Source organism: Juglans regia, chromosome 6 (assembly GCF_001411555.2).
Source record: "Juglans regia cultivar Chandler chromosome 6, Walnut 2.0, whole genome shotgun sequence".
In the NCBI taxonomy this organism is placed as follows: Eukaryota; Viridiplantae; Streptophyta; class Magnoliopsida; order Fagales; family Juglandaceae; genus Juglans; species Juglans regia.
The window spans coordinates 4478880-4505298 of NC_049906.1; the positions used below are offsets into that span (position 1 = coordinate 4478880).

At 34.2% G+C, this 26419-nt stretch overlaps 1 protein-coding gene and 1 pseudogene across 1 annotated transcript; both read left to right on the forward strand.

Moving 5' to 3' along the window:
- Nucleotides 1–8311, forward strand: LOC109003064 (aminopeptidase M1-like). The gene is made up of 19 exons (XM_018981033.2): nucleotides 1–338; nucleotides 482–627; nucleotides 2107–2209; nucleotides 2484–2670; nucleotides 2758–2851; nucleotides 3030–3183; nucleotides 3284–3388; nucleotides 3472–3588; nucleotides 3694–3807; nucleotides 4996–5178; nucleotides 5315–5597; nucleotides 5679–5800; nucleotides 5879–5976; nucleotides 6530–6707; nucleotides 6790–6904; nucleotides 6989–7056; nucleotides 7169–7243; nucleotides 7783–7860; nucleotides 7985–8311. Exons 1-19 carry the CDS (start codon nucleotides 123–125, stop codon nucleotides 8165–8167), a joined length of 2619 nt encoding a protein of 872 aa, XP_018836578.2. The 5' UTR covers nucleotides 1–122; the 3' UTR covers nucleotides 8168–8311.
- A 6701-nt stretch (nucleotides 8312–15012) lies between these two features.
- LOC109003065 lies at nucleotides 15013–24222 on the forward strand (annotated as a pseudogene).
- Nucleotides 24223–26419: the final 2197 nt, after the last annotated feature.

A 26419-nucleotide genomic window follows, 5' to 3' on the forward strand; every position in this document is an offset into this window, starting at 1 on the left:
ATAAATGGTTAGCCCAAGCAAGCTACATAAAAGTCCCATAGCCGTTGACTCTGGATCATCTCGATTTTCAACCCTGCTTTTGAAAAATCCTGAGAAACGTTGTGCTTCCGAAACTTGAAAATATGGAACAGTTCAAAGGCCAAGCTCGGCTCCCGAAATTCGCTGTCCCGAAAAGCTACGGCATACGCCTCAAACCTGACCTCACCGCCTGCAAGTTCGCCGGCTTCGTCTCCATCGACCTCGATGTCGTCGACCATACCAAGTTCATCGTCCTCAATGCCGCCGAGCTTTCTGTCGACTCTGGCTCCGTATCTTTCACCACCCGAGGCATTTCTAAGGTACCGTTGTCATAACTCCAGCGCCCGATTTGTTTTTCGTGAAGTTTCTCGATAAAATTCTGATCCTATCATTTCGCAGCCATTTTGATTACAAACGCGCTGTTGTTTATGCCGAATGAATGAGTGAATGGCTTTTTGGGCAGGTGTTGGAGCCTTCAAGGATTGATTTGGATGAAGAAGACGAGATTTTGGTTTTGGAGTTCGCCGAGACACTTCCTATCGGGATCGGGCTTCTGAGGATCGGGTTTGAAGGAACTTTGAACGACAAAATGAAGGGATTCTATAGAAGGTAGCATTAAATGTTTTATTTTAGTTGAAGATAAAGATTACTTGAAAATGACGTTTAAATGCAACAGATGGTCAAATAGTTCCACGGGTTGCAGGCAGTCATCACAATAAAGGACCCATGCTTCGATATAATAATCTATCCTATTTACTCCGTTTGTTCATACGAAAGTTAACTAGATTAGTTTTGTTTCCTTCCTGATAACCTGTAAGGAAAGGAAGGAGATTGGAGTTCCGCATTCTAAAAGTGCCTTGAAGATCTTGGAGGTGAATTGTTGGTGCTGATGAAGGATGGATATAAGAATTGAATCCAATTAGAAATTGTTTGATAAATACGGTTGGAAGCCTGAAAATCTTCTTCTATGATACCAGCATAGAGCATTTGATAAGAAAACAGACAGCCACAAAAACTCAAGACGAAAGATTTTGTGGTAAAGGGTGTTGTTGGGGCAGTGGTGGCGATGATGGGTGGTGAAGTAACGGTTGTGTTATAGCATTCGTTATACTCCTTGGAGGTGGTGATAGTGATCTTAAATGATGTCAAGATGATGTGACAATGTTACTGATAATAGTGGAGGCAACAGTGTTACTATTAAGATTTGGCAATTATTATCACACTCGTGATGCTGGTGGGATCAGTCATCAAGATGTGTTTATGGTGGTGATGTCATAGAGTTATGCATGCATGCTTGATAAGAAAATATGGGGGTTAAAAATATTGTTGGGAATGAGAATCATTTTAATGAAATTATACCAATGATTTGCATTCAGAAAAAGTGAGTTGGATACGAAACACATAATTTCCCAGATGTTATTTTTTTCATTGAAGTGCCTTGTTTTGGATTTTTATGCAGATGTCAAATTTAGTAAAAAAAAAATCAGAACTTCACAAGTGCTAATAATTGTGCTTAAAATCATTGAATTCTTCCAATGCTAATAGAGATTTTAAAACCGACCGTTAGTTGTGACTATAGCAATTAGAAATTCAATGTTGATATTTTCTGAAGACTTCTTCACCCTTCACAATTCACACATAGAAGAGACGTTTTTTTTTTTTTATTGGCACCGTGTGTCCAGAACCAAGTCCTAACTAATCCCGGTGGTGCACAGGCCCTTCGCAAGAAGTTTCCTCCAAGTGCACCTTGGGTAATTCAAGGGAAAATTTCCCATCCGATGGCCCCTAGAAATTATTTACACCCAAGGGTTCAAACCTTAGACCTGGAGGGAGCGTACCACCAAGACCAAGGCTCTTACCACTTGAGCCAACCCCTAGGGTTTTATAGCAGAGAAGTTTTTATTTGGTCCAAGGGCTTTATCTCGATGTAATATATAATATTTGAATTATCTGTATACTTCTTCTAATGGGCTTAGTCAGCAACTAAATGCAGCTAAATGTCTTCTGTTTTCTGATAATGAAAATTTTATAAGTTGCATATGTATATGTATGTAAGCATACCATTTAAGTTGTTATTTTGCTTTCTAGTACATTTGAGCATAATGGCGAGAAGAAAAATATGGCTGTTACACAGTTTGAACCAGCTGATGCTAAGCGATGCTTTCCATGTTGGGATGAACCTGCTTGCAAGGTATTGCAATCTCTCTCTCTCTCTCTCTAATTTTGCTGATTGAAGATGTCATACTTCTTTGCTTTTTTGCTGAATCTAATCTTATTTTCTATACACTTCACTATGCACTTTGGAAAAAGTCCAGAAAAAAATGATTTATCTGTCTATAGAGCTAGTGTTTTCATTTTTCATGGCTAATAACTTTTTGCATTGATAATAGATGTGCTTCATTAGGTTCAAATAATTCAAACAATAAGCTTATGTGGCCCTTGTTTTCTGCCACTGAATGTTGCAGGCTACATTCAAAATCACATTAGATGTGCCATCTGAACTAGTAGCACTTTCCAACATGCCAATTATTGAAGAAAAAGTGGATGGTCATCTGAAAACGGTTACATATCAAGAATCACCAATAATGTCTACATATTTGGTGGCAGTTGTTGTTGGTTTGTTTGATTATGTGGAAGATCACACATCTGATGGTAAATCATAAACTGTGTCAATTATTTATTGTGATGGTCCGACCTTTTCTCTTGATAGTGTAACCACACGTCTCTGTCTCTGTATAGGTGTCAAGGTTCGAGTATACTGTCAGGTTGGTAAGGCAAATCAAGGAAAATTTGCACTGAACGTTGCCGTCAAGACACTTGAATTATACAAAGAGTAAGTTTTACTGTTCACCACCAAATTATTGATAGCTGCTCACAACATTGAACTTCTTTAGCTGAACAACAAACTTGTTGAACATGGATTGGGGTTACTAGTGATCCCTAAAATACTTACATATCAGCATTTATGCTGCATCATCTAGAATTCAGTTTACCCATAAGAGTTTCTACAGATACTTTTCCATGCCTTACTCACTTCCTAAATTGGACATGGTTGCAATTCCCGATTTTGCTTCTGGGGCCATGGAGAATTACGGTTTAGTTACATACCGTGAAACGGCTTTGCTTTATGATGATCAGCATTCTGCAGCTGCCAATAAGCAGGGGGTAATTAAATGTTGTGACTGTTTATTTTTTAGGTTGGTTTGACTAATTTAACATGGAGATATAGCATTAATAACACTCCATTATTTTTGCTCCTGTAAAGGTTGCGACTGTTGTAGCCCATGAACTGGCACACCAATGGTTTGGCAATCTTGTAACAATGGAATGGTGGACTCATTTGTGGCTGAATGAGGGGTTTGCAACATGGGTAAATTGCATGGTTCATATGTCTATATGTTACTATACGTAATTCAATGACATGCTTATCGATTATATATCATATTTGTTCAGGTTAGCTATTTAGCAACTGATAGCTTATTCCCGGAGTGGAATATATGGACTCAGTTTCTTGATGAATCTACAGCCGGTCTTAGACTGGATGGGCTTGCACAGTCCCATCCAATTGAGGTAATTTTGTATGGACGAGGGTTTTTTTGTGTGGGTATAATCTGCCTTAAGGAATGAGTATTATTGCATGCTTGACTATAGCTCAATTTAAGCATACTTTTTTAGGTGGAGATAAATCACGCGGGTGAGATAGATGAAATTTTTGATGCAATAAGTTACTGTAAAGGTGCATCTTTGATCCAGATGCTGCAAAACTATCTTGGTGCTGAATGCTTTCAGGTTTGTCATTTGTTTGTTTGTTTTATTTTTGTAACAAGTTCTGCTTGTTATTTGTATACGTTTCTTGTACTGATTAAGATGTTTCTTATGATTGAAGAAACTCATTTTTTTTTCTGTTCTTCAGAAAATAGTTGGATGGCATGTTGAATTATAAAATTTGTTTTTATTAATAAGGTCTAGGGGATAACCTTACATGGGATGAATACCATTTAATTAATTATTTGAAAATTAATCAGTTTTACATGCGTGCGCACATATATATATGAGAATTGTTTTTTATAAGTACATATATATGAGAAAAATAACGGTGGTACTCATCTAGATAAAAAATAATGGATGGCATATCTACTTGATTTCTGGTTAGCCTCAACTGGATCATCTGCCAGTTTCATTCTTTACTGCCATTTTTACTTTAAGTGCGCACCATTGAGGTTTGTTCCCTTCCAGTTCCATCTGTGTCAATCAACAATCTCCTGGAATATATCTGATTAAGGCTTATTTAAGTTGAGTCTGAATGGTGGGCTTTGAATTATAAATGACCACTATGAATGTCCATATCATTTTGTATTATGATGTCAATATTCTTCTAACAAGGGATCAGTCAATTCAGTGTAGGAGAGTGGGAAAGTATCTCCTTGTTTTCTTTTTGCTTTCAATGGCTTGGTAGGGAAATAAGGTCGCTGCAAAAACGGTTTCTGCTGCCTGATAGTATTTTATATAAATAGTTGATCAAATGATTTTGTAAAGAAACTAGGAAGCACAATATGACTTTCATTTCATAAACATTTCTGATGTAATTTTCTTCCATTTCTTTTTTATGATAATAAAATTTTATTGAAAAGTGCTAAGGTGCAACCCTGTCTTTAGTCTTGCATTTGTAAATTTTCTATTTTTCAACCCCTAGGGTTGGCTCAAGTGGTAAGGGCCTTGATCTTGGTGGTATGCTCCTTTCATGTCTAAGGTTCCCTTAGGCGCAACAATTTCTAGGGGCCATCAGACTGGGAGAATTTTCCCTTGAATTACTTGAGGTACACTTGTGGGAAACTCCATGCTGAAGGCTTGTGTAACCCAGGATTAATAGGGACTTTGTTTCTGGACACCCGGTGCCAATCTATTTTTTTTCCTGGTTTTAATTGACTGATTTGCTTCTTCTTTTTTCCCATCTTTCTGATTTGTTTATTCAATTAGAGGTCACTAGCAGCATATATAAAAAGATATGCTTGCTCAAATGCAAAGACGGAAGATTTGTGGGCTGCCCTGGAGGAGGGATCCGGTGAACCTGTCAACAAGCTGATGAATTCATGGACAAAGCAAAAAGGATACCCAGCTGTCTCTGTCAAAGTCGAAGATCAGAAATTGGTGTTTGATCAGGTTTCTTGTGTTGGATCTCTTTCACCCATTTTGTCTTGAAATAACATATTTCTTAATTAGATGCATGACTGCTGTTTTCATTTGTTATCTCTTTGAGAAGTTGCTGAGTTCTGACAGATAAATGTAATAATGGCAGTCTCAATTTTTGTCAAGTGGTTCCCAAGGGGATGGGCAATGGATTGTCCCAATAACATTGTGCTGTGGCTCATATGATATGCGAAAGAGTTTTCTACTTCAATCAAAATCTGAAACTCTTGATATCAAGGAATTTCTGAAGGATAAAACTGATGCAGCCTCTGCTTGGATAAAACTTAATGTGGATCGGGCTGGTTTCTATAGGGTGAAATATGATGAGGATCTTGCGGCTAGGCTCAGATATGCAATAGAGAATAAATTCTTATCTGCAACAGACAGATTTGGTAATTTAGATATTTGTACTCATACTTGCTTATACCATTGATGGTCAAAAATAGCAATTTAACAACATCTTCCTCTAATAGGCATTCTAGACGATTCATTTGCGCTTTGTATGGCTCGCCAACAGTCTTTGACCTCATTGCTTACTTTGATGGGGGCTTACAGGGAGGAACTTGATTACACCGTTCTGAATAATTTGATTAGTGTAATGTTCACATCCTTATCTTGTCTATGCTTATTTCAGTCGCAATCTTAGCCCTAACTCTGATCTTTCTATTCACAGATAAGTTTTAAAATTGCTAGAATTGTGGCTGATGCAGTCCCCGAGTTACTAGACTACGTTAAACAATTTTTTATTGGCCTTTTCCAGAATTCTGCTGAGTAAGTTATCAAAACTAAGTAATTGAATTTTCTACAGCGACCCTTGTATATTGGCCTTGGGTTTTCTTGCCTACTGTTCTTTTGACATTGTGTTTTATTGAACTCATTTATTTTCCATTTGATAGTGGAAGCCCCGTGAGAAGTTAACTATTTGGTAGTTTTAACAGTCTGGAGCATACAAAAATAAAATTACACAGATTCAGAGTGCATAATCTCTTATTTGATGAATTGCAATATCAAAAGATGATTAAATGCTACTGGTGTGTAATATGACATTTTCTTAATTAAGTTATTATTTTATTTTCTTGAAAAGAGCTGCTTGCCCAATCTTATATCAAATAAATAACAGAGAGGTGCTTTTGTATCTAGGCGATGCATGTGCCCAAATATTAACCGGTATGGTATGGTTGCAGACCCTCAATAAGTTATACCAAACCTTACAAGCTAAAAGAAACCCAATTTGTATTGCAGCATTCCAAAACTTCCTTTGAGCAAGATGAGTCTAATTTCATTCATCCATTTATTTTTATTTTTTTTGTATCTTCCTTTGCAGGAGGCTTGGTTGGGAGCCTAAGCCAGGTGAGAGCCATCTAGATGCAATGTTAAGAGGAGATCTTTTGACTGCCCTTGCTATATTTGGACATGATCTGACACTAAATGAAGCAAGTAGGCGTTTTCAGTCATTCTTAGAAGACAGAAATACACCACTCCTCCCTCCCGACATAAGAAAGGTTAGTAAAAGAAGCAATGGTCAATCACTAGTATTGCTTCATTTGCAATCCCTATAATGTTTATCATTGACTGTCGTTGCAGGCAGCATATGAGGCTGTAATGCGAAGAGTCAGCACCTCAGAAAGATCGGGTTATGAATCTCTTCTGAGAGTTTACCGAGAGACAGATTTGAGCCAGGAGAAAACACGCATTCTAAGTAATAATATTTCATTTTTTAAAATGATGCAGAACATCTGAATCTCTCTAGTGCATTGGAATCATTTATCTTTTGTGCTTGTAGGTTCATTAGCGTCTTCTCCAGATCCCAACATAACTCTTGAAGTTCTGAACTTTTTGTTATCTTCTGAGGTATCTGAGTATTATATAATTGTAGAGGTCAAAAGTTTTTTAACAAGTTGATAAATTATGGTCTGATTGAGTTTGGGATCTTAATGCTGACTTGACTTCCCACTGGATTTAGGTTCGTAGCCAAGATGCTGTTTGTGGACTCAGAGTTAGTATGGAAGGACGTGAAACAGCTTGGAAGTGGCTGAAGGTAATTATTCAAGCGTGTTGTGGATGAATTTTTAATGTTTATGGACATGCACCATATACGAGTGATACAGTGGTCAAAATTGTCCGCACACAGTTAGGATACTGGTCTAGGATCTTCAATGTAGATTTAAGGAATACAAGCAAACAAGGTGGACAGGGTACTCACCATCTTTCTTGAAAGAAAAAGGGGCATCATGGTGCATCTCATGCATTTATGCCGATTACAAGGGAAATAGAGAGACTGGAATTGTGAATCGGGTAGATAAATGAGTGGGCTGTGCGCTTTTATGTTCTGCATAATCTGCTAGGAAGATACCTAAGAAATTCCCGCCTCCCTCCCAAAAAAAGAAAGAAATAGAGAAAATAAAGATAAATGGCCATATGAATTGACATGGGAAGCAACCAAGGTGGCCCATCTATTACTGAATTTGTTGTTCATCACAGCGCTACAATGTCCCTCCACAGGGTTATGGTAACAAGTTAACATACTACTGTTATCTAATGCTTTTTTCCCCCCTTTAAAATTTGATTGGAATACAGGATAACTGGGAGCATATTTCAAAAACCTGGGGTTCCGGATTTCTAATAACTAGCTTTGTCAGTGCTATTGTCTCTCCGGTTTGTCTCTCTCTCTCTAGTCCCATAAATATCATATTTTGTTGGAAATTTAAATTCAGGTACAGTTAAGGATTTATTATCAACGCTTAATGTTTTTTCTGGTTTGGTTCGCCCTATTTCCCAGTTTACTTCATTTGAGAAGGCCAAGGAAATACAGGAGTTTTTTGCAACCCGTACTAAGCCATCCATTGCTAGAACCTTGAAGCAGAGCATTGAGCGAGTTCACATTAATGCAAATTGGGTTCAGGGTATTCAGAATGAGGAGCATCTTGTTCAGACCCTGAAGGAGTTGGCACAAAGGAAGTAAGTACTAGGAAACACCTGTGCTCGGTCTTCATTGTGAAAAAGAAATAAAGTGGACCAAATGCCATGAACACAACCATTAGTCTTGTTAATAATGTATCTTCTAAACTTGGTATTTCTAATTATGGCTTTGCGTTTCATTTTCTTCCTTCTATTTGTATCAGTGTGCTGTGTTCTTTTCCAACTATCCAAACAAAAACATATTGCCAATGTCTCCACCAAAAAATATTTATATATATATATAGAGAAATATTATGCATCAGCCACCATTCACTCTTACACTCCACACTTATAACTTTTTCATAGGGTGTGAGAGTGTTTTTTATTGGGTGTGTGAGTATTTTTCATATAATGTCTCGATATGGGGTGTGAGATGATGAATAATAGCTGAGAATTTTTCATATATATATATACATTTTTTCTGTTTTTATTTTATTGGACACCATGTTATTGATTTGACACGTAAAATGGACACGTGGTACACCTATCATTTTCAACATTAGACTGAATGGTGAATGTTTATCTGATGAGAGATCAAAACCTGCCTTTCATTGTCAAAAGTAAAAATACAAATCCTGATTTGGAAAATAAAGGGAACTCAGTAGTCAAGCTATTTCTTTGTGCTTCAACACAAGTGAGGAAGGTTGCGAATTATAGGGGTAATTTTGAAGAGTTGGAATCATCATAATATCATGTACTTGTTCAAATCTGCCGGTGAATGGATTACAATTTGTCAAACAAAAGAGAATTTATGTAGGTGAATGGTATATTTTGACGATGCAGGGAGTTCAGGCACTCAGTTCTTGTGCATTTTTAATGAGAGAATAACAAATGCCATCTGACACCACCTTTGGTGTTGCCTCAATGTTTTTTATGTACTCCCAAGCGATTTGGCATATACTAGGACTAGGTCATGGATTCGAATCCGACTATGTATTCACTTCACCTTAGAATTCTAGTATTGATCGCCTAATGATTCATTGAATATCCTCAAACCTAACTTGTGGGAGTGCTTGACTTTCCACCGTCTACGTCTAGTCCTTCCTGTCCAATTGCAAGCAAGTATCGTGATACTATGATGATGTCTAGATAGGAAAATCACCACCAATTGTCCTTTCATACCCTTTTGCTAAAAAAAGAAAACAAACAAACAAATATCATCTCACAATTCTCACTATAAGATCATTGACTACTTGTAGTAAAGGCCGGTTCAAGAGTAAGGTTAAGGTCACTTATGCCATTGCTTAAGACCCACCATATGCAAGACTCCCAAAACTAAAAGTGAATATATATTTTTATTTTAATTAAAAATATATATATAAAACATTGTAGGAGTATCTTATAAAATTTGACTTTAAACAAAGACATTATAAAACGACAAGAAGGGCTGGAATAGGAATTGTCGATTCATATACAGATGATGTTAAGGTGAGAGCAATTCAACAAAGATAATCCAAAATAAGAATAGCATGATTTTTGAAACCTTTTTATTCTGCAAAAATGAAATAATCGATATGATTTTCAAATACTCCACAACCAGCAACACTCAGATTTCCATTTGAGATTCTAGTATATGTTAGAAGAGTTCATCTCGGTAATATGACGTACGTACAAGTTTCATGTAAATATTTTGGTAATCTTTTTTATATTTTTACATTAATAATGTGTTGGGTATATGAATTAATGGGTCTATATGTAGGTATTTTCAAAATTAAAATTATATAGACAAAAAAGTAGATAATTGGATGCGGATTACATTTTAAAAGTTTTCATTAGAATAAAGAAAGTAATAAATAAGTTAATAACACCTTCTACAACTCTTAAAAAGAGAGAGAGAGAGAGAGAGAGAGAGAGAGAGAGAGAGAGAGAGAATGCAATTGGTCTAGATCAAAATTCCTCAATAAATTGATAATTATCTCGAATTTAGCAATATATGATTAAAATATGGTGGTTATCTCTTAAATCTTACTAACTTTTTTTCTTTGAATGAAACATAACTTTGTATTCATTATAAACCAGTGCTATCAATACATCTCTTTTCCCTGTCTATACTTAGTTTAATACAATCTGGTATCTTTTCTATCCATACTAATTCAAAATCTAAGTGTTAAGATTCCTTAGCTAGAATGTGAGCCACTTCATTTGAGTTTCTATACACCAATTGCACATTCTAGCTATTTCTACTCTTTAATAGTATATTTGCATCTTCTATGACATTCTCAAAAAAAGAAATTTCTTCTTTATCTTCATTTACGGCATTAACAATGGCTTGAGCATTACCTTCAAAAATTACTCTACTAAAGTTGAGATCCCTGCACACTTCCATTGTTCTTCAAAGAGCAAAACTTTCTGCAACAGCCGCTTGATTAACAAACCTTCTTTGACCACAGATGGCAGCCAACACTTCCTATTGGCCTTAATCCTATTGGCAACAGCCAACCTCTTCCTCCTCATCTTTGATTATTATCCCTAATCCCATCTTCTTTTCCTTCTAGTCTATGGCAGCATCCCAATTGGCCTTCACATAATTCTCCATCAACTTTTTCCACTTCATATTCCTTGTAACTGTAGTACTCCCTTGATTTTTTATTAACAATTTTCGAGTCAACGAGAATTCTTTTAACTTTTTCCTTGCAATACTGATAACTTGACAAGACTTTCTAAACTTACCTTAAAAATAAGCTCATTTCTTCTTGTCCATAAATCCCTCATAACAGTGGCTATTTCTTCCATATCAGACTTGGACAACTTCAATATAAACTTTTCCCATAAAGCCAACAAATCATATTTTGTAGTTCCCCATTTATGAACTCTATTCAAAATCTCAAGCTATAAATCATTTGCTGTTGTACACTGTCATAGAACATGCATCACCGTTTCCACCTCTTTATGTACAGATTGGACATAAAGAACATACACCAAACTGTTCATCAGTCTCCCCTTTCCCACTACACTTTGAATCTCCATGAATAATTCAACCATATTTAAAGCAGAGATGTGGTAATTTCTCATACCTAGAGGGATCCAATGAGCCTTCCCTTTGATAGTGATGGTTCTTCCTCTTGTCAGTGGTTTTGTCAAGTCAATAAAGACCAAGACCCTTAGAAAGTTTCCCCACTCATTCCCATCTTCCTGCGTATTAACCTCCTCTACTCTACCAATCGTAGCACCAATGAGTTCCCTCTTGCTCTGTTCATACACACCAAAGGTAAATCATGTATCTAGACCCATATTCTTTCTTGCTTGAAATCCATCCTCTGAGGTGGTGTATAACCATCAAACTGAAATATAACAAGCAGTTAGTTGTCAAAAGCCATGGTCTACCTTTTATCACCCTCTGCTTGTCGGCTTGGTTAGCGAACATTATCACATAAGTGTTCAAACCCACTTCTTGGGATTTAGCTCTCTTGCTAATCCTCCAAACTTTTGCCATTGTCACTTCAATCACTGCTGGGCTTATATTTCTCCCCACCCATGCCTTCCTTACTAAGCTTCGATCTCCTCTGTATTTTAGTTCCTCCGATATCTCATCTCCAACCTCTATATTCAAAGCTTCTTACTCCGTGAGCCTCAACTTCTCCCGCCTTTCTTCTATCTCATTCATCTTTCACCCTCCATGAGCCTCCGCAAATTTTGTCATCTCCACCTCTATTTAGTAAACCGTTAGTGCCACTGCACCACTATCGCAACCCCACAATTCCTCAACAACCTTTGGATTCCATTAGAATCTTTGTGGACCCCACCCTTCACCTCATCCTTTCATGAGAGAGAAGAAAAGAGAGAAGACTTCACTCCGTAAACTTTACTAACTTGTTACGCAAGTTGAAAACACTTTAATTATATGTTGAAAATAACTAATAGAATACACTTACTAATATATTTGATTCAAATTTTTAATTTTGTTTACAAAATAAATTATATTTAGGGCTCCTTTGAGGAGTGAGATGAGATGAAAATTTTGTGAATAATAGTTAGATAGTTTATAAATAGTAGTGAGATAGTTTGAGTTGAATATTTTTTGAGTTTTGGGAAATAAGAGAGAAAACGTTAAATAAAAATAATTATAAATATAAAATATTGTTATAATATAATTTTATAATATTATTCTTGTTTGGGGATTTGAAAAAATTGAATTATTTTTTATTTTTTGTTTGAAAATTTGAAAAAATTGTAATGATTAATTTAAAAAAATTGTAATAATTAGTTTAAAAAATTTTGTATTTGACATCTGTTTGGGAAGAAGATGAAATGAAATGAGATGAAAATTTTGGGATGAGATCTATTTCCAAACAAGGCCTTAATGGTATGGAATGTATGTCCTTCCTAATCTTTCTTAGGCCAAGTTTAGATAGTGAGATAAAATGAGATGATTTGTAAATAGTAATAAAATTATTTGAGTTAAGATTTTTATGGGATTTTGAAAAATGATAGAGAAAAAATTGAATAAAAATATTATAGAGTTATAATATTGTTATAATATTATTTTCTTAATATTATTTTTGTTTTAAAATTAAAAAAATTGAATTATTTTTTGTGTTTTGTTTGGAAGTTTGGAAAAATTATAATGATTAGATAAAAAAATTAAAAATTTTAAAGTGAAAAAATGTTTATGTTTGTGATGTTTAATATTGAGATGAAATATGATAAAATGAGATGAGATAAGATGAGAGTATTTAATGTTTTCAATCTAAAAAACGTAAAAAAAAAATGACAACTTCTAATCTTTTACTGACTTAACACGTCAACAAAGTATCAATATTTTGTTTCTTTTTATAATTATAATAAATCTAATGACAAATAAGAGGAATGGTACAAATATATAACTCTTTTTCTAATTTTTTATACAACGACAGTTTAATTTAAGGATACTTTTATAAAATAATGTCATTTTTATAAATTATTTGACAAAAATATTTTTTATTTAAAATATAATTATGTAAAAAAATATAAAAATAATAGTAAGGGTATCATTTTTCAATAAAATAAAATTAAGTATTTACTAAATTACTAGAGTCAAGGTCTATAAAATTGGTAGCCCAAGCAAGCTACATAAAAGTCCCATAGCCATCAGCTCTGGATCATTTCGAATTTCAACCCTGCTGAGAAACAACCATCATCTCACGATTCTCATTGTAAGATCATTGGCTACCTATAGTCAAGCGGGCTCAAGAGTAAGGCCACTTAGGCCATTGCCTAAGCCCACCCTATGCAAGGCATCCAAAGTTAAAAACGAATATGTATTTTTATTTTTATTTAATATATATGTATAAACCACATTATTAAATTAAAATTTAAGTAATTTTATATTTTTCAATGTGTTCAAGGCTCCATGATACCAAATTTAATATTTAATATAATAAATAATTTATATTTTTAAATATATTTTTCTAAACTTATTAAATCAAGACACAAAATTTACAATGAGTCTTCATTTTAAATTATTTTATTAAATATAACTTCAAAACTTTATTTAAATATTTAAAATAAAGCCTCATAAATGAGTAAATAAATAAATTTATAAATCTTCTTATATGTCAGTTTATAAATTCTACACCATACACATGATGTGGTAAATCAGGTTCATCAATTAAATATAAAGACACAAAAATCGATTTCAGTATTTTTTTGCCTTGCGTGTAGAAAATTTAATTAAAAAAACAAAGTAAAAATCAAACCAACTTAAAACTGAGCTTGAAGAGAGAGAGAGAGGACTTGGTGAGAAAGAGTAGAGAGAGATAGTTCAATGATAGAGAGCTTGAGGAGAGAGAGAGAGGGGTCGATGAGAGAGATGAGGTTCGGTAAAAGAGATTTGAGGAGAGTGTGATTGAAATCGGACAAATGCAGTAGGTCTGACGTTAAAAAAAAACAAAAAAAAGAAAAGAAAAATTTGCGATATACAGAGTCACAGACTGATGCGTAGCAATTTTTTTAGTTTTAAATAAAAATAAAAATTTATCCACAACATTTTATACAACACATTATATAATAATGTCTTGAATGAAAGGTATTTTTATAAAATTATGATACTTTATAAAATATCTTATAAAAGTATCATAATTTTATAAAAATATCATCTTTTTATAACATTATTTTATAATATATTGTATAATTTGTATATCATTACTCTTTAGATTTTTAGATAAATAGAGGGTCTTGGTTCAAGCGTACAAGTTGGACTTATCTAATGAAAAAATAAAATTTAAGTGGACCTTTCATATTAAAGAACAAAACTCACAATCAAATAATCTCATCTATCTCTTGACTTAAGAGATCGACGTTCCCATTATTTTTTTTTTATAATTCTATGAAAAATGAGTAATAATATATACAAGTTTTAAATATACAAATTTCACAAGAATTTTGCAAAAAAATAAACATCTTAAAAAGAAGCAATTTTTTTTTTACATTTTTACCTGGAAAGATTCGCATTTTACAAAAAATTTATATGAAACTTATATATTTAACTCATATACAAATTATTTTCGTATTGAAAACTTATATTATATTTAAAAAATGATAATTGCAGTCTAGGCTGTATAAGTTTTATACATTTAAAAAAAAATAAATATGAAAAAATTATTTTTTTAATAACAAATCCTACTTTTTAAGAAAAATAAATGAGTCGAGTTTGCAAGACCTTAAAATGAAACATAACATTACTCTTATGTTTATCTTAAAAATGCTATTACTGTGTCTTTAGACACATTTATTTTAAGTGAATAATTGTCCGAACTTGTAAGATGCTAAATCCAGCTTTCTACAATTTTTTTATTTTTTTATTTTCTCGTGATTTAACAATTTGTCTATAAATATAATTCTCAATGCTATGTTTTGCCTCATCAGGCGATAATGGAGCAGTTCAAAGGCCAACCTCGGCTCCCGAAATTCGCAGTCCCGAGACGCTACACATACGCCTCAAACCGGACCTCGACGCCTGCAAGTTCGCCGGCTCCGTCGCTATTGATCTCGACATCGTCGACGACACAAAGTATATCGTCCTCAATGCCGCTGAACTCTCTGTCGATACCGACTCTGTAATGTTCACCAACCGAGACGTTTCTGAGGTATCTTGTTAACTCTAGTACTAGTATCGCTTGATTTTGATGCTGCACCTGTACATGAAATTTCTCAGGATAAAAAAAGAACGAACAAAGAAAATACAGTTGCTATATATCAATTCGCAACCATCGATTATAGTAATTCGAGACTACAGAGGCAATTCAAAGCAAATGCACTGTCGTTAATGCTAATCCTGAATGAATGAACGGACTTTCCGGCAGGTGTTCGAGCCTTTGCAAATTGATTTGGTTGAAGTCGACGAGATTTTGGTTTTGAAGTTCGCCGAGACACTTCCGATTGGGCCCGGAGTTTTGAGTATCGGGTTTGACGGAACCTTGACCGACAAAATGAAAGGCTTCTATAGAAGGTAGGAACAATACCTAAAACTTTTCACCTTGTTTTACATGAATTTTTATTATTAAAATAAGGCCAATGTTTGGATGTCTCGACTCTTATCGTCATTATAATTTTTTTAAATTTTTATATAAAATATAAAATATAATTTAATTTTTTCAAATTTTAAAATAATAATAATATTAAAAAATAATATTATAATAATATTTTATTAAACTTTTAACTTTCATCTCAACTACTATTCAAACCGTACCTAAGAATAATATTATATACAATCTTAATATGTACAAGTCTCGTAACTCTATTTAAAAAAATATAGGGTTAAAAAGAAATGTGATAGTGGATTATATATATATATATATATATATTTTTTTCAAATGGAGTGTGCATGATTAGTATATTATTTTTTTGCTAGGCATGATTAGTATATTAGAACAGTAAATATAATTTTTTTTAAATTATTTTAAATTAATATAAAGTTACGGATGACATAATTTTAACTATAAGAAGTTAGTCACGATGATTTAAAAACCAATGATATTTGAGGCACAAGGAAAATGTGATAATTTGGGAATAGTCTATTCTCCGACCTTTATTGTACATTTTATACCCTAAATCATCACAATAGATATATTGCATTTTCAAATTATCAGAACATTATACCATGCATCATCAGTTAAGATTTGATCATCAAGATTGTTCAGATCGCTTATTTTTCATCAATATTAACGGCCCTAATTAGACTTTATAATTTGAAGTGAGAAGTATAATGCAGTGTTAATTGGAGTTTGAAACCGAAAATATACTTTATCCTTAAAGTTGCAATTTTTGTTTTAAAAAAAAAAAATGAGGTTGTCTTTTAAAAAATAAAAATTCTATGTGCAGTCACTTTTGCGTACTCTTTGTGCACTCTACTAATTTGATTGGCTGTGTAACTTTTTTTTAATATAAAATAATTACTTTGGCCAATCACATCAGTGGAATACACAAAGAGTATGCAAAAGTGACTATATATAACAGAACTCTTTAAAAAACTATAGCAATTATATAAGATTTAGAATATTGGGCTTGCTCGTCGACTGCGTAGGCTTAATAATGCAAACAATGAGGTTTTATTTTTTTTAAAGCCATAGTTATGTTGCAAGTAGTTAGCGCAGGTGATAATCCTAATAAAAAACAACGTTTCAAGTCTGAGCAAACAAGACAATTACTGGAGAACTCTGGGTACAAAGACTAGGTGGAAGAAAGACAGGCCAAAACGCAACTTTATTTATGGCTAAGAAAAAAAAATATAATTTTGTTACTATACATCATATTTATTTTTATTTATTTTAAATTTATTTTAAATTTATTTTTTTTGAATTAATAAAATTATTCTACCCACCATCTATACACTACATATTTGATAAGAGAAAAATAAATATGATGTTCGAAGATAATAAATAAAAATTTTCATTTTTTTCCCCCATCTTTTGCCCTGCATCGGTTTTGAGCAGCATGCAAGGGAAGCAGTACCACCCCGCCAGCAGAGTACTAAAAACATGTCATGGCTAAATATGGCTCTCAAGTCTCATTGTCTCTCGTCCTGAACATGCCTACTCAATAAATCATCCATAAATACTAGAATTTCTCACGGGAATTTTTATTTTTTTTTTAAAAAGAAAAACCTTTAGGTACAAAGTGGTCGAACCATGTTTTGTGATGTTGATTGATATTATCAAATTACAGGCCTAGAACTTCAAGTTAATATTGGTCCTATTATTTTTGGCTAGCTTGATGTAATATGCAATTTTTTGAAGTCTCTATTTGCATCTTCTTTTACATGGTTTTCTAAGCAATGGAGCTAAATTTCTTCTGTTTTCTGATAAGAAACGGTTTTACTAGTCACCTATGTATGCCTAATAAGTCTTCGTGTTGCTTTCCAGTACGTACGAACATAATGGTGAGAAGAAGAATATGGCAGTAACGCAGTTTGAACCCGTTGATGCTAGGCGATGCTTTCCCTGTTGGGATGAGCCAGCTTGCAAGGTCTCTCTCTCTCTCTCTCTCTCTCTCATGTTTTGCTCATTACGATCTTTTGCATCTTTTGCTGAAAGCATATCTTATGATGCATCAAAAATATAGAAAAAATAAGAACTTAACAAACTTAAGAATGCATGTCTGAGGAAATGCCGTTAAACAATCTGCCTCTCATGAAGCTAGTAATTTTTTTAATTGTCATGGCTAAATAATTTTGGGGTTGTGAATACATGTGACTGATTATGTTTTAAATGAATGGAAGCAAAAGCTTAGTTGGCCCTTCTCTACTGGCACTGGTGTTGCAGGCTACATTCAAGATCACATTGGATTTGCCATCTGAGCTGGTGGCTCTTTCCAACATGCCAATTGTTGAAGAAAAAGTGGATGGGCACCTGAAGACGGTTTCATATCAAGAATCACCAATAATGTCTACATATTTGGTGGTAGTTGTTATTGGTTTGTTTGATTATGTGGAAGATCATACATCAGATGGTAAAATCATACGCTATGTCCACTGTTTCTTGTTGAAGTACAACCCTCGTTCTTGATGGTGTAATTATACGTGTCTGTACAGGGGTCAGAGTTCGAGTATACTGTCAGGTTGGCAAGGTAAATCAAGGGAAATTTGCATTGAGTGTTGCTGTCAAGACACTTGAATTATACAAAGGGTGAGTTTATTACTTTTCTTAACTGAAACATACATTTAATTGGATTCTGGGTTGTGGTTGCTAGTGATCCCTTGAGAAGTCACTTTATGTTGCTTATGCTGCATTATCTGGAATTTGGATTAACCCTGATTATTTTTACAGATACTTTGCCATGCCATACTCTCTGCCCAAATTGGATATGGTTGCAATCCCTGATTTTGCTTTTGGGGCCATGGAGAATTATGGTTTGGTTACATACCGTGAAACTGAGTTGCTCTATGATGATCAGCATTCTGCGGCTGCCAATAAGCAGAGAGTAATGTGCAGTTGCACTTTTTATTAGAATTTAGTATGGTAAGTGTAATGTGCAGTCGTTCTAATTACTCCCACGAAATCATTTTTGGTCAATATAAAGGTTGAGACTGCGGTAGCCCACGAACTGGCACACCAATGGTTTGGCAATCTTGTAACAATGGAATGGTGGACTCATTTGTGGCTGAACGAGGGGTTTGCAACATGGGTATGTAGCCTTGTTGCGTCTCATGTTATCATCTTTAATAACACCACATGCTTTTGATTTCTTTGTCAATTATTGCACTTTTGCAGGTTAGCTATTTAGCATCTGACAGCTTGTTCCCAGAATGGAAAGTATGGACTCAGTTTCTTGTTGAACCTATAGAGGGTCTTAAGCTGGATGGGCTTGCAGAGTCCCATCCCATTGAGGTAGTTTTGCATGGGTATTTTTTTTCCTTCTTGGGTGTTATCTTCTTTGAGAAATTATTGAAAAAATACAATCTAGCAAACTATGGGGAGTGGGAATGCATTGGTGCTATTGACCGAACTAGTGATTTTCCACAACTTATTGCAAGCTGTTAATTTTATCTTATGTGCACAATCAATACGTAAATAAAATTACTAGATTTTGAAGATATTTACGGCAAATTTATTCCAACATAAAGCACATGATATATCCTCAATAAACACCGTTAAAAGGCATAATAGAGCAGGTGATAAAGAATTCTCACACAAAAAGGTAGACTGAGTTTTATAAATTTTTATTGGAGAAGACCAAACAGAAAAAAACCACAGTATCTAGTCGATGCAAAATGATATCACTATAAAAAAATGAGTATAAGGCTAATGAAACATAGACTTAGGGATCAACTGTGAAACACATTGTTTAAGTATAAGTATTGTATTACATTGACCTCCTGTATGTCAAAGGGACCCTGAATTATCAATTTTCCTTCTATTTGAACAAGGCAATCTTTTTAAAGCTGGAGTTCACCATTTGAACATAAAGGTACGCTTTGGGCATTCAATAAACTTTCATTTTAAAGCTAAAACTTAAACTATTGATGTGAAACACATGACATCTTTTTACCTAGGCTACATGTAGTTCAATCTAACCACCTAGAGGCAAATCTTTTAGGTTTTTAAATCACTTGCCCTGAAATAATTTCTGAAATAATCAAAGTACATGCAATAGGTCTTCACTAACACGAAACACAACTTTCTGGACTTAGAGTTAGACCTTGTGTTTTTTGGGTCATGGAGTATGCCAACATAATGTGAACTTGATAGTTAATATTATTGCTTGTTCAAGTATCTCTCAACTTAACGTTACATTTGTTCAGGTGGAGGTAAATCATGCTGGTGAAATCACTGAAATTTTTGATGCGATAAGTTACAAGAAAGGTGCATCTGTCATCCGAATGCTGCAAAGCTATCTTGGTGCCGAATGCTTTCAGGTTGGTAATTAGGTTTGTTACTTGTATATGTTTCTTATACAAGTTAAGATGTTTCTTGTGATTGAAGAAACTCTTTTTTTTTCTTCTTAATCTCTTTCCCAAATTCACATTAAGTTTGTTGTCTGTCAATTAATTCTCTTCTTTTCTGTTTGTATATTTTTCCTGATTTTAATTGGCTGTTTTTTCTTCTTTATGCAATCAGAGGTCACTTGCTTCATATATAAAGAAATATGTTGGCTCGAATGCTAAGACACAAGATTTATGGGCTGCCCTTGAGGAGGGATCTGGTGAGCCTGTGATCAAGTTAATGAATTCATGGACAAAGCAAAAAGGATACCCAGTTGTCTTTGTGAAATTCAAAGATCAAAACCTGGCCTTCAAGCAGGTTTCTTGTGTCTGATCTCTTTCACGCATTTGGTCTCAAAATAATACATCTTAACTTAGATGCATAGGCAGCTCTTTCATTTTGTAATGTTTCACTTGATAATTTTCTGGTGGAATTACTGAGTTCTAACAGATAAATTTAATAGTTCCAGTCTCAATTTTTGTCAAGTGGTTCCCATGGGTACGGGCAATGGATTGTCCCAGTAACATTCTGCTATGGCTCATACGATGTGCGGAAGAATTTTCTACTGTAGAAGAAGAGTGAAACTCTCAATATCAAGGAATTCCCGAGTGATAAAAGGGATGCAGCATCTGCTTGGATAAAAATAAATGTGGATCAGACTGGGTTCTATAGGGTGAAATATGATGAGGACCTTGCAGCCAAACTCAGATATGTTATAGAGAACAAATACTTGTCTCCAATAGACAGATTCAGTACTTTGGATATTTGCACTCATACTTGCTTGTCACATTGACGGTAGAAAAGAGCACAACATCTTCATTTAATAGGCATCCTGGATGATTCATTTGCCCTTTGTATGGCTCGCCAGCAGTCTTTGAGCTCGTTGTTTACCTTAATGGGTGCATACAGGGGGGAACCTGAATATACTGTACTGTCAAATTTGATTAATGTAATGCTCACTTCCTAACCTTATTTAAGTTTGGTTTGGTTATTTTCTTAGTCCTAATTCTTGTCCCTGTATTGACAAATAAGTTATAAAGTAGCAACAATTGCTGCTGATGCAGCCCCTGAGTTATTGGACTATGTTAAACAATTTTTTATTAGCCTTTTCCAGTCTTCTGCCGAGTAAGTAATCTTATATACAAATGATTGAATTTCCTGTGTTCTCCTTGGTTTTAAGCCATTGGGTGGTCTCTTTGAAGTCAATTATATTCCAGTTGAGCGGGAAAGCCCCATTGGATGTTAACTAATGGGTTAGTTTACGGTACTAGAACGTGTGAAAATAAAATTATGCCGATTTATAGCTTGAGAATTTCATTTCTCTTGTACAATGGATAATTATAATATTAAAAGGTGATTAAGATGCTAATATCGATAAACAAATAATATGAAATTTTCAGAATTAAGTCATTTTTTTTCTTTCTTCAGAGCTTCTAATAGCAAATAAATAGCAGATAGTGTTACATTTTCTTTGCATCTTGCATATATTGGTATCAACAAAGCGAAATTTATTTATTTATTTACTAATGTTGAAGAAGGTCAGGTTTAAGGAAGAATGAAAAGACCAATAAACAAAATTACATTCACTAAAGGATTGTTTTGATTCCCCGTGGAAGTTGTATGGGTATAAGCTTACAGAGTTTTAACCCAAGATCTAGGAGTATATATTTCTTGTATGTATGGGACAGCAACTTGTATGTGTATGTTTCTATCTTTTATTTGAATATACTCCCAATAATGAGCACTCAGAAATTTCCTTTGAGCAAGAATAGTCGTTCTGATGTCACTCTTCTATCTATTATTTTATTTCCTGTCTGAACCCCTTTGCAGGATGCTTGGTTGGGAGCCTAAGAAAGGGGAGGGCCATCTAGATGCAATGATGAGAGGGGAGATTTTGAATGCACTTGCTGTGTTTGGACATGACCTGACGCTAAACGAAGCAAATCGGCATTTTCTTGCATTCTTGGGTGACAGAAATACACCACTCCTCCCTCATGATATAAGAAAGGTTAGTGAAAGAAGCATTGGTCAATTGCTAGCATTTAGCCATTTAACTATTGGAGTTTATTGTTGATTGTGATTGCAGGCAGCTTATGTGGCTGTAATGCAGAAGGTCAGCACCTCAAATAGATTGGGTTATGAATCTCTTCTGAGAGTTTACAGAGAGACGGACCTGAGCCAGGAGAAAACACGCATTCTAAGTAATAAAATTTTATTATTTAAAATGACATAGAACATATGAGTCTCTGTAGTGTATTGAAATCGTGTATCTTTTTGTACTTGTAGGTTCATTAGCATCTTGTCCAAATCCTGACATAATTCTTGAAGTTCTGAACTTTTTGTTGTCTTATGAGGTATCTGAGATTTATGTAATTTTGGAGGTCAAAGTTTTTTCGTAACAACTTGATAAATTATGGTCTTATGGAGTTTGGATCTTATTTCCCATTAATCTAGGTTCGTACCCAGGATGCTATTTTTGGACTTGTTGTTAGTAGAGAAGGACTTGAAACAGCTTGGATATGGCTGAAGGTAATACTTGATTCACCAATGTGTTACATTGGTCTAAGATCTTGCATGTTTATTTAAGGAAGACAACTGTTTAAGTCAACACTCACCTTTGATGGTGCACCACATGCATTTATTGTTGATCAAAAGTAGAGAGACACAAGAACTATATATTTTTGTTAGAGAAATGTGGGGAACTGGGCTTCTATGTTCTGCATGGCTTAAACTCCCCCTCATCAGATAGGTAAAAAGGTAAAATTTAGATCTTAGAAATCATCCCCAAATCCAAAGAAGACAATTTTGTTGGAGGAGTTTCTACAAATGCCTGTGGTGTGGAGAAGTTGAAGGTGTCTGTGAAAGAAACAAGTTAGTGAATCATGGGGCTTGCATGCTTAAGGTGAAATGAGTAAAATATCTTAGAGAACGTTTATATTTTGGAATATATCTCACATTTTGTGTCGGAAAAATCAAGTGAAGGCACATAGATATTGGAATTGCTAGCTAAACATAAGTACGCTTTTGATTGATCTTGATCAATCAATCTCTTTTTGGGGCCAGATTGAGCTGACAGGGAAACCAACCAAGGTGCCCAACTGTTTAGTTATTCCATGATGCTAGTCTATAACCATTCGTTTTTTAGCTTCATGTTGGTGAAGTATTTATGGTATAACATGAAGGTAGGACAGACATATTTTGATTTACTGGGTCAATGAGCCCCTTTTGGGCCTAGTTTGAATTCGGAAAGTGTTTAATCTTATCTCATCTCATCTAATCATTGCAACTTTTTTAAATTCTCACACAAAATATAATAAACAATTTAACTTTTTTCAAATATCAAAACAATAATAATATTAAAAAATAATATTCTAACAATATATTTTTAATCTTTCATCTAAAACCATATCATCTCATCTTTGAATCCAAACCAGTCCTTAGTGTATTTTTGATTTGGGGAAACCACCTAGGGATGGGCACATAGCACTTTGATCTTTGTTAATGCCTTGATTTTCCCCTTTATATATATGATTTGGAATTTACAGGTTAACTGGGAGCATATTTCAGGAGTCTGGGGTTCCGGATATCTACTGGCTCGTTTTGTCAGTACAATTGTCTCACCGGTTGGTCTCTCCCTCCCTCCTCTGTTGTTAGTTCCACAAGTATCAAATTGCTGTCATTTTTATCTCAATTACAAGCTGTGCAGAAGTTGAATTCAAAAACAGTTAATTAGTCATCTGTTAATTCTCATTGTTTTTCCTTTTCTCGGTTTGGTTCGCCCTATTTCCCAGTTTACTTCATTTGAGAAGGCCAAGGAAATATAGGAGTTTTTTGCAGCCCGTACTAAGCCCTCCATTGCTAGAACCTTGAAGCAGAGCATTGAGTGAGTTCACATTAATGCAAATTGGGTTCAGAGTATTCAGAATGAGGAGCATCTTGTTCAAACCCTGAAGGAGTTGGCACAAAGGAACTAAGTACTAGGAAACACCTGTGCTTGGTCTTCATTGTGAAAATGAAATAAAGTGCACCAGATGCCATGAACACAACCATTAGTCTTGTTAATAATGTATCTTCTAAACTTGGTATTTCTAATTATGGCTTTGCATTTCATTTTCTTCCTTCTATTTGTATCAGTGTGCTGTGCTCTTTTCCAACTATCCAAACAAAAACATATTGCCAACGTCTCCACCAAAATATATTTATATATATATAGAGGAATATTATGCATCAGCCACTATTCACTCTTACACTCCACACTTATAACTTTTTCATAGGGTGTGTGAGTGTTTTTCGTATAATGTATTGATATGGGATGTGAGATGGGGAATAATAGCTGAGAATTTTTCATATATATATATATATATACATTTTTTCTGTTTTTATTTTCTTGGACACCATGTTATTGATTTGACACGTAAAATGGACACATGGTACACCTATCATTTTCGACATTAGACTGAATGGTGAATGTTTATTTGATGAGAGGTCAAAACCTGCCTTTCATTGTCAAAAGTAAAAATACAAATCCTGATTTAGCAAATAAAGGGAACTCAATGGTCAAGCTATTTCTTTGTGCTTCAACACAAGTGAGGAAGGTTGCGAATTATAGGAGTAATTTTGAAGAGTTGGAATCATCATAATATCATGTACTTGTTCAAATCTGCTGATGAATGTATTACAATTTGTCAAACAAAAGAGAATTTATGTAGGTGAATGGTATATTTTGACGATGCAGGTAGTACGGGCACTCAGATCCTGTGCATTTTTAATGAGAGAATAAAAAATGCCATCTGACACCACCTTTGGTGTTGCCTCAATGTTTTTTATTTACTCCCAAGTGATTTGGCATATACTAGGACTAGGTCATGGATTGGAATCCGACTATGTATTCACTTCACCTTAGAATTCTAGTATTGATCGCCTAATGATTCATTGAATATCCTCAAACCTAACTTGTGGGAGCGCTTGTGACTTTCCACCGTCTACGTCTAGTCCTTCCTGTCCAATTGCAAGCAAGTATCGTGCTACTATGATGATGTCTAGATAGGAAAATCACCACCGATTGTCCTTTCATACCCTTTTGCTAAAATAAAAAAAACAAACAAATATCATCTCACGATTCTCACTATAAGATCATTGGCTACTTGTAATATTTAATATAATGAATAATTTATATTTTTAAATATATTTTTCTAAATTTGTTAAATCGAGACACAAAATTTACAATGAATCCTCATTTAAAATTATTTTATTAAATATAAATTCAAAACTTTTATTCAAATATTTAAAATAAAGCCTCATTTTATTGAAAATTTTTAAAAATATTCAATATAATAATTTATATTTTATTGTATTATAATGAAGAGTAACTTGCTTAACTTTTACCTTAGGCCTCAATTCATATTGAGTCACCCCTGCTTAAGTGCTTATAGTATACTATTTTATTTTTTATTGAAAACTCCTGCCTTGTTGCTCGGGGCCGGGGTTGAAAATCTCATCCGCCCTGCCCCCTCGCCTAGGCTAATATTTACCCATGATGCATATCGTCTAAAAAATATTTTTGGGTCAAAAAATATTTTTTTGAATCCAAATTATAATATAATTTAAATTATAAATTTAAATATATAAATACAAAAAGAATTATACTCATTAGAGTTGTATTTTGAATTGTCTTGGCCTCCAGGCTAACCTTTATACAGGAGGTCAATGCAATACAATAGACATACTTAAACAATATGAGACTTAAATAGTAAGACAATACATAGTAAGTACCATATTACTTAAGTACGATTATTGTATTGATTTGGTCTCCTATATAAAGGTTGGTTTAGAAGGCCAAGGTAATCTAGTAACTTGAATACAACTTCAATTTTCAACAAATTGTATATATTTATATAGAATATATTTATTTATATAAAATATTCAAAATTTATTTCTTTATCTATAGTGAAACGGGGTGTGGGGCGGGGCTCTGCTGGGGTCAGCTCGCCCTGCCCCTGTTGGGCATTCTCCTTGCAGGGCGGGGTAGCGGGGTGTAGGTCCCCACTGCCCAGCCCTAGCTCCAAGTTGGGTATACTACTTAACTTAGAAAAATACTTTAGCCACAAAAGTATTACATAAAAATAAACTGACGTGGTTTGATGTGGTGTGTCAAGTGTTTTCTTCATGTGGGTCTAAAACTAAACCCACAAACCCATAAACTAGTGGCTTAACAAACAGGTGTTTTCTTCATTTGGGTCCAAAATATTTTTTGTACAACTCAAATGGAAAGTCAGGTGTCTCACCCTCTTTGCGCGTCAAAACATTGTAGGAGTATCTTATAAAATTTTACGTTAAACAAAGACATTATAAAACAACAA

What these genes read in the sequence shown, in the direction of transcription:
- LOC109003064 (XM_018981033.2), top strand. Translation starts at nt 123, where the DNA reads ATGGAACAGTTCAAAGGCCAAGCTCGGCTCCCGAAATTCGCTGTCCCG. An exon ending in ATGAAGGGATTCTATAGAAG is followed by an intron (nt 628 to 2,106) that starts GTAGCATTAAAT and finishes TTTGCTTTCTAG; the next exon opens with TACATTTGAGCATAATGGCG. An exon ending in ATGAGGGGTTTGCAACATGG is followed by an intron (nt 3,389 to 3,471) that starts GTAAATTGCATG and finishes ATATTTGTTCAG; the next exon opens with GTTAGCTATTTAGCAACTGA.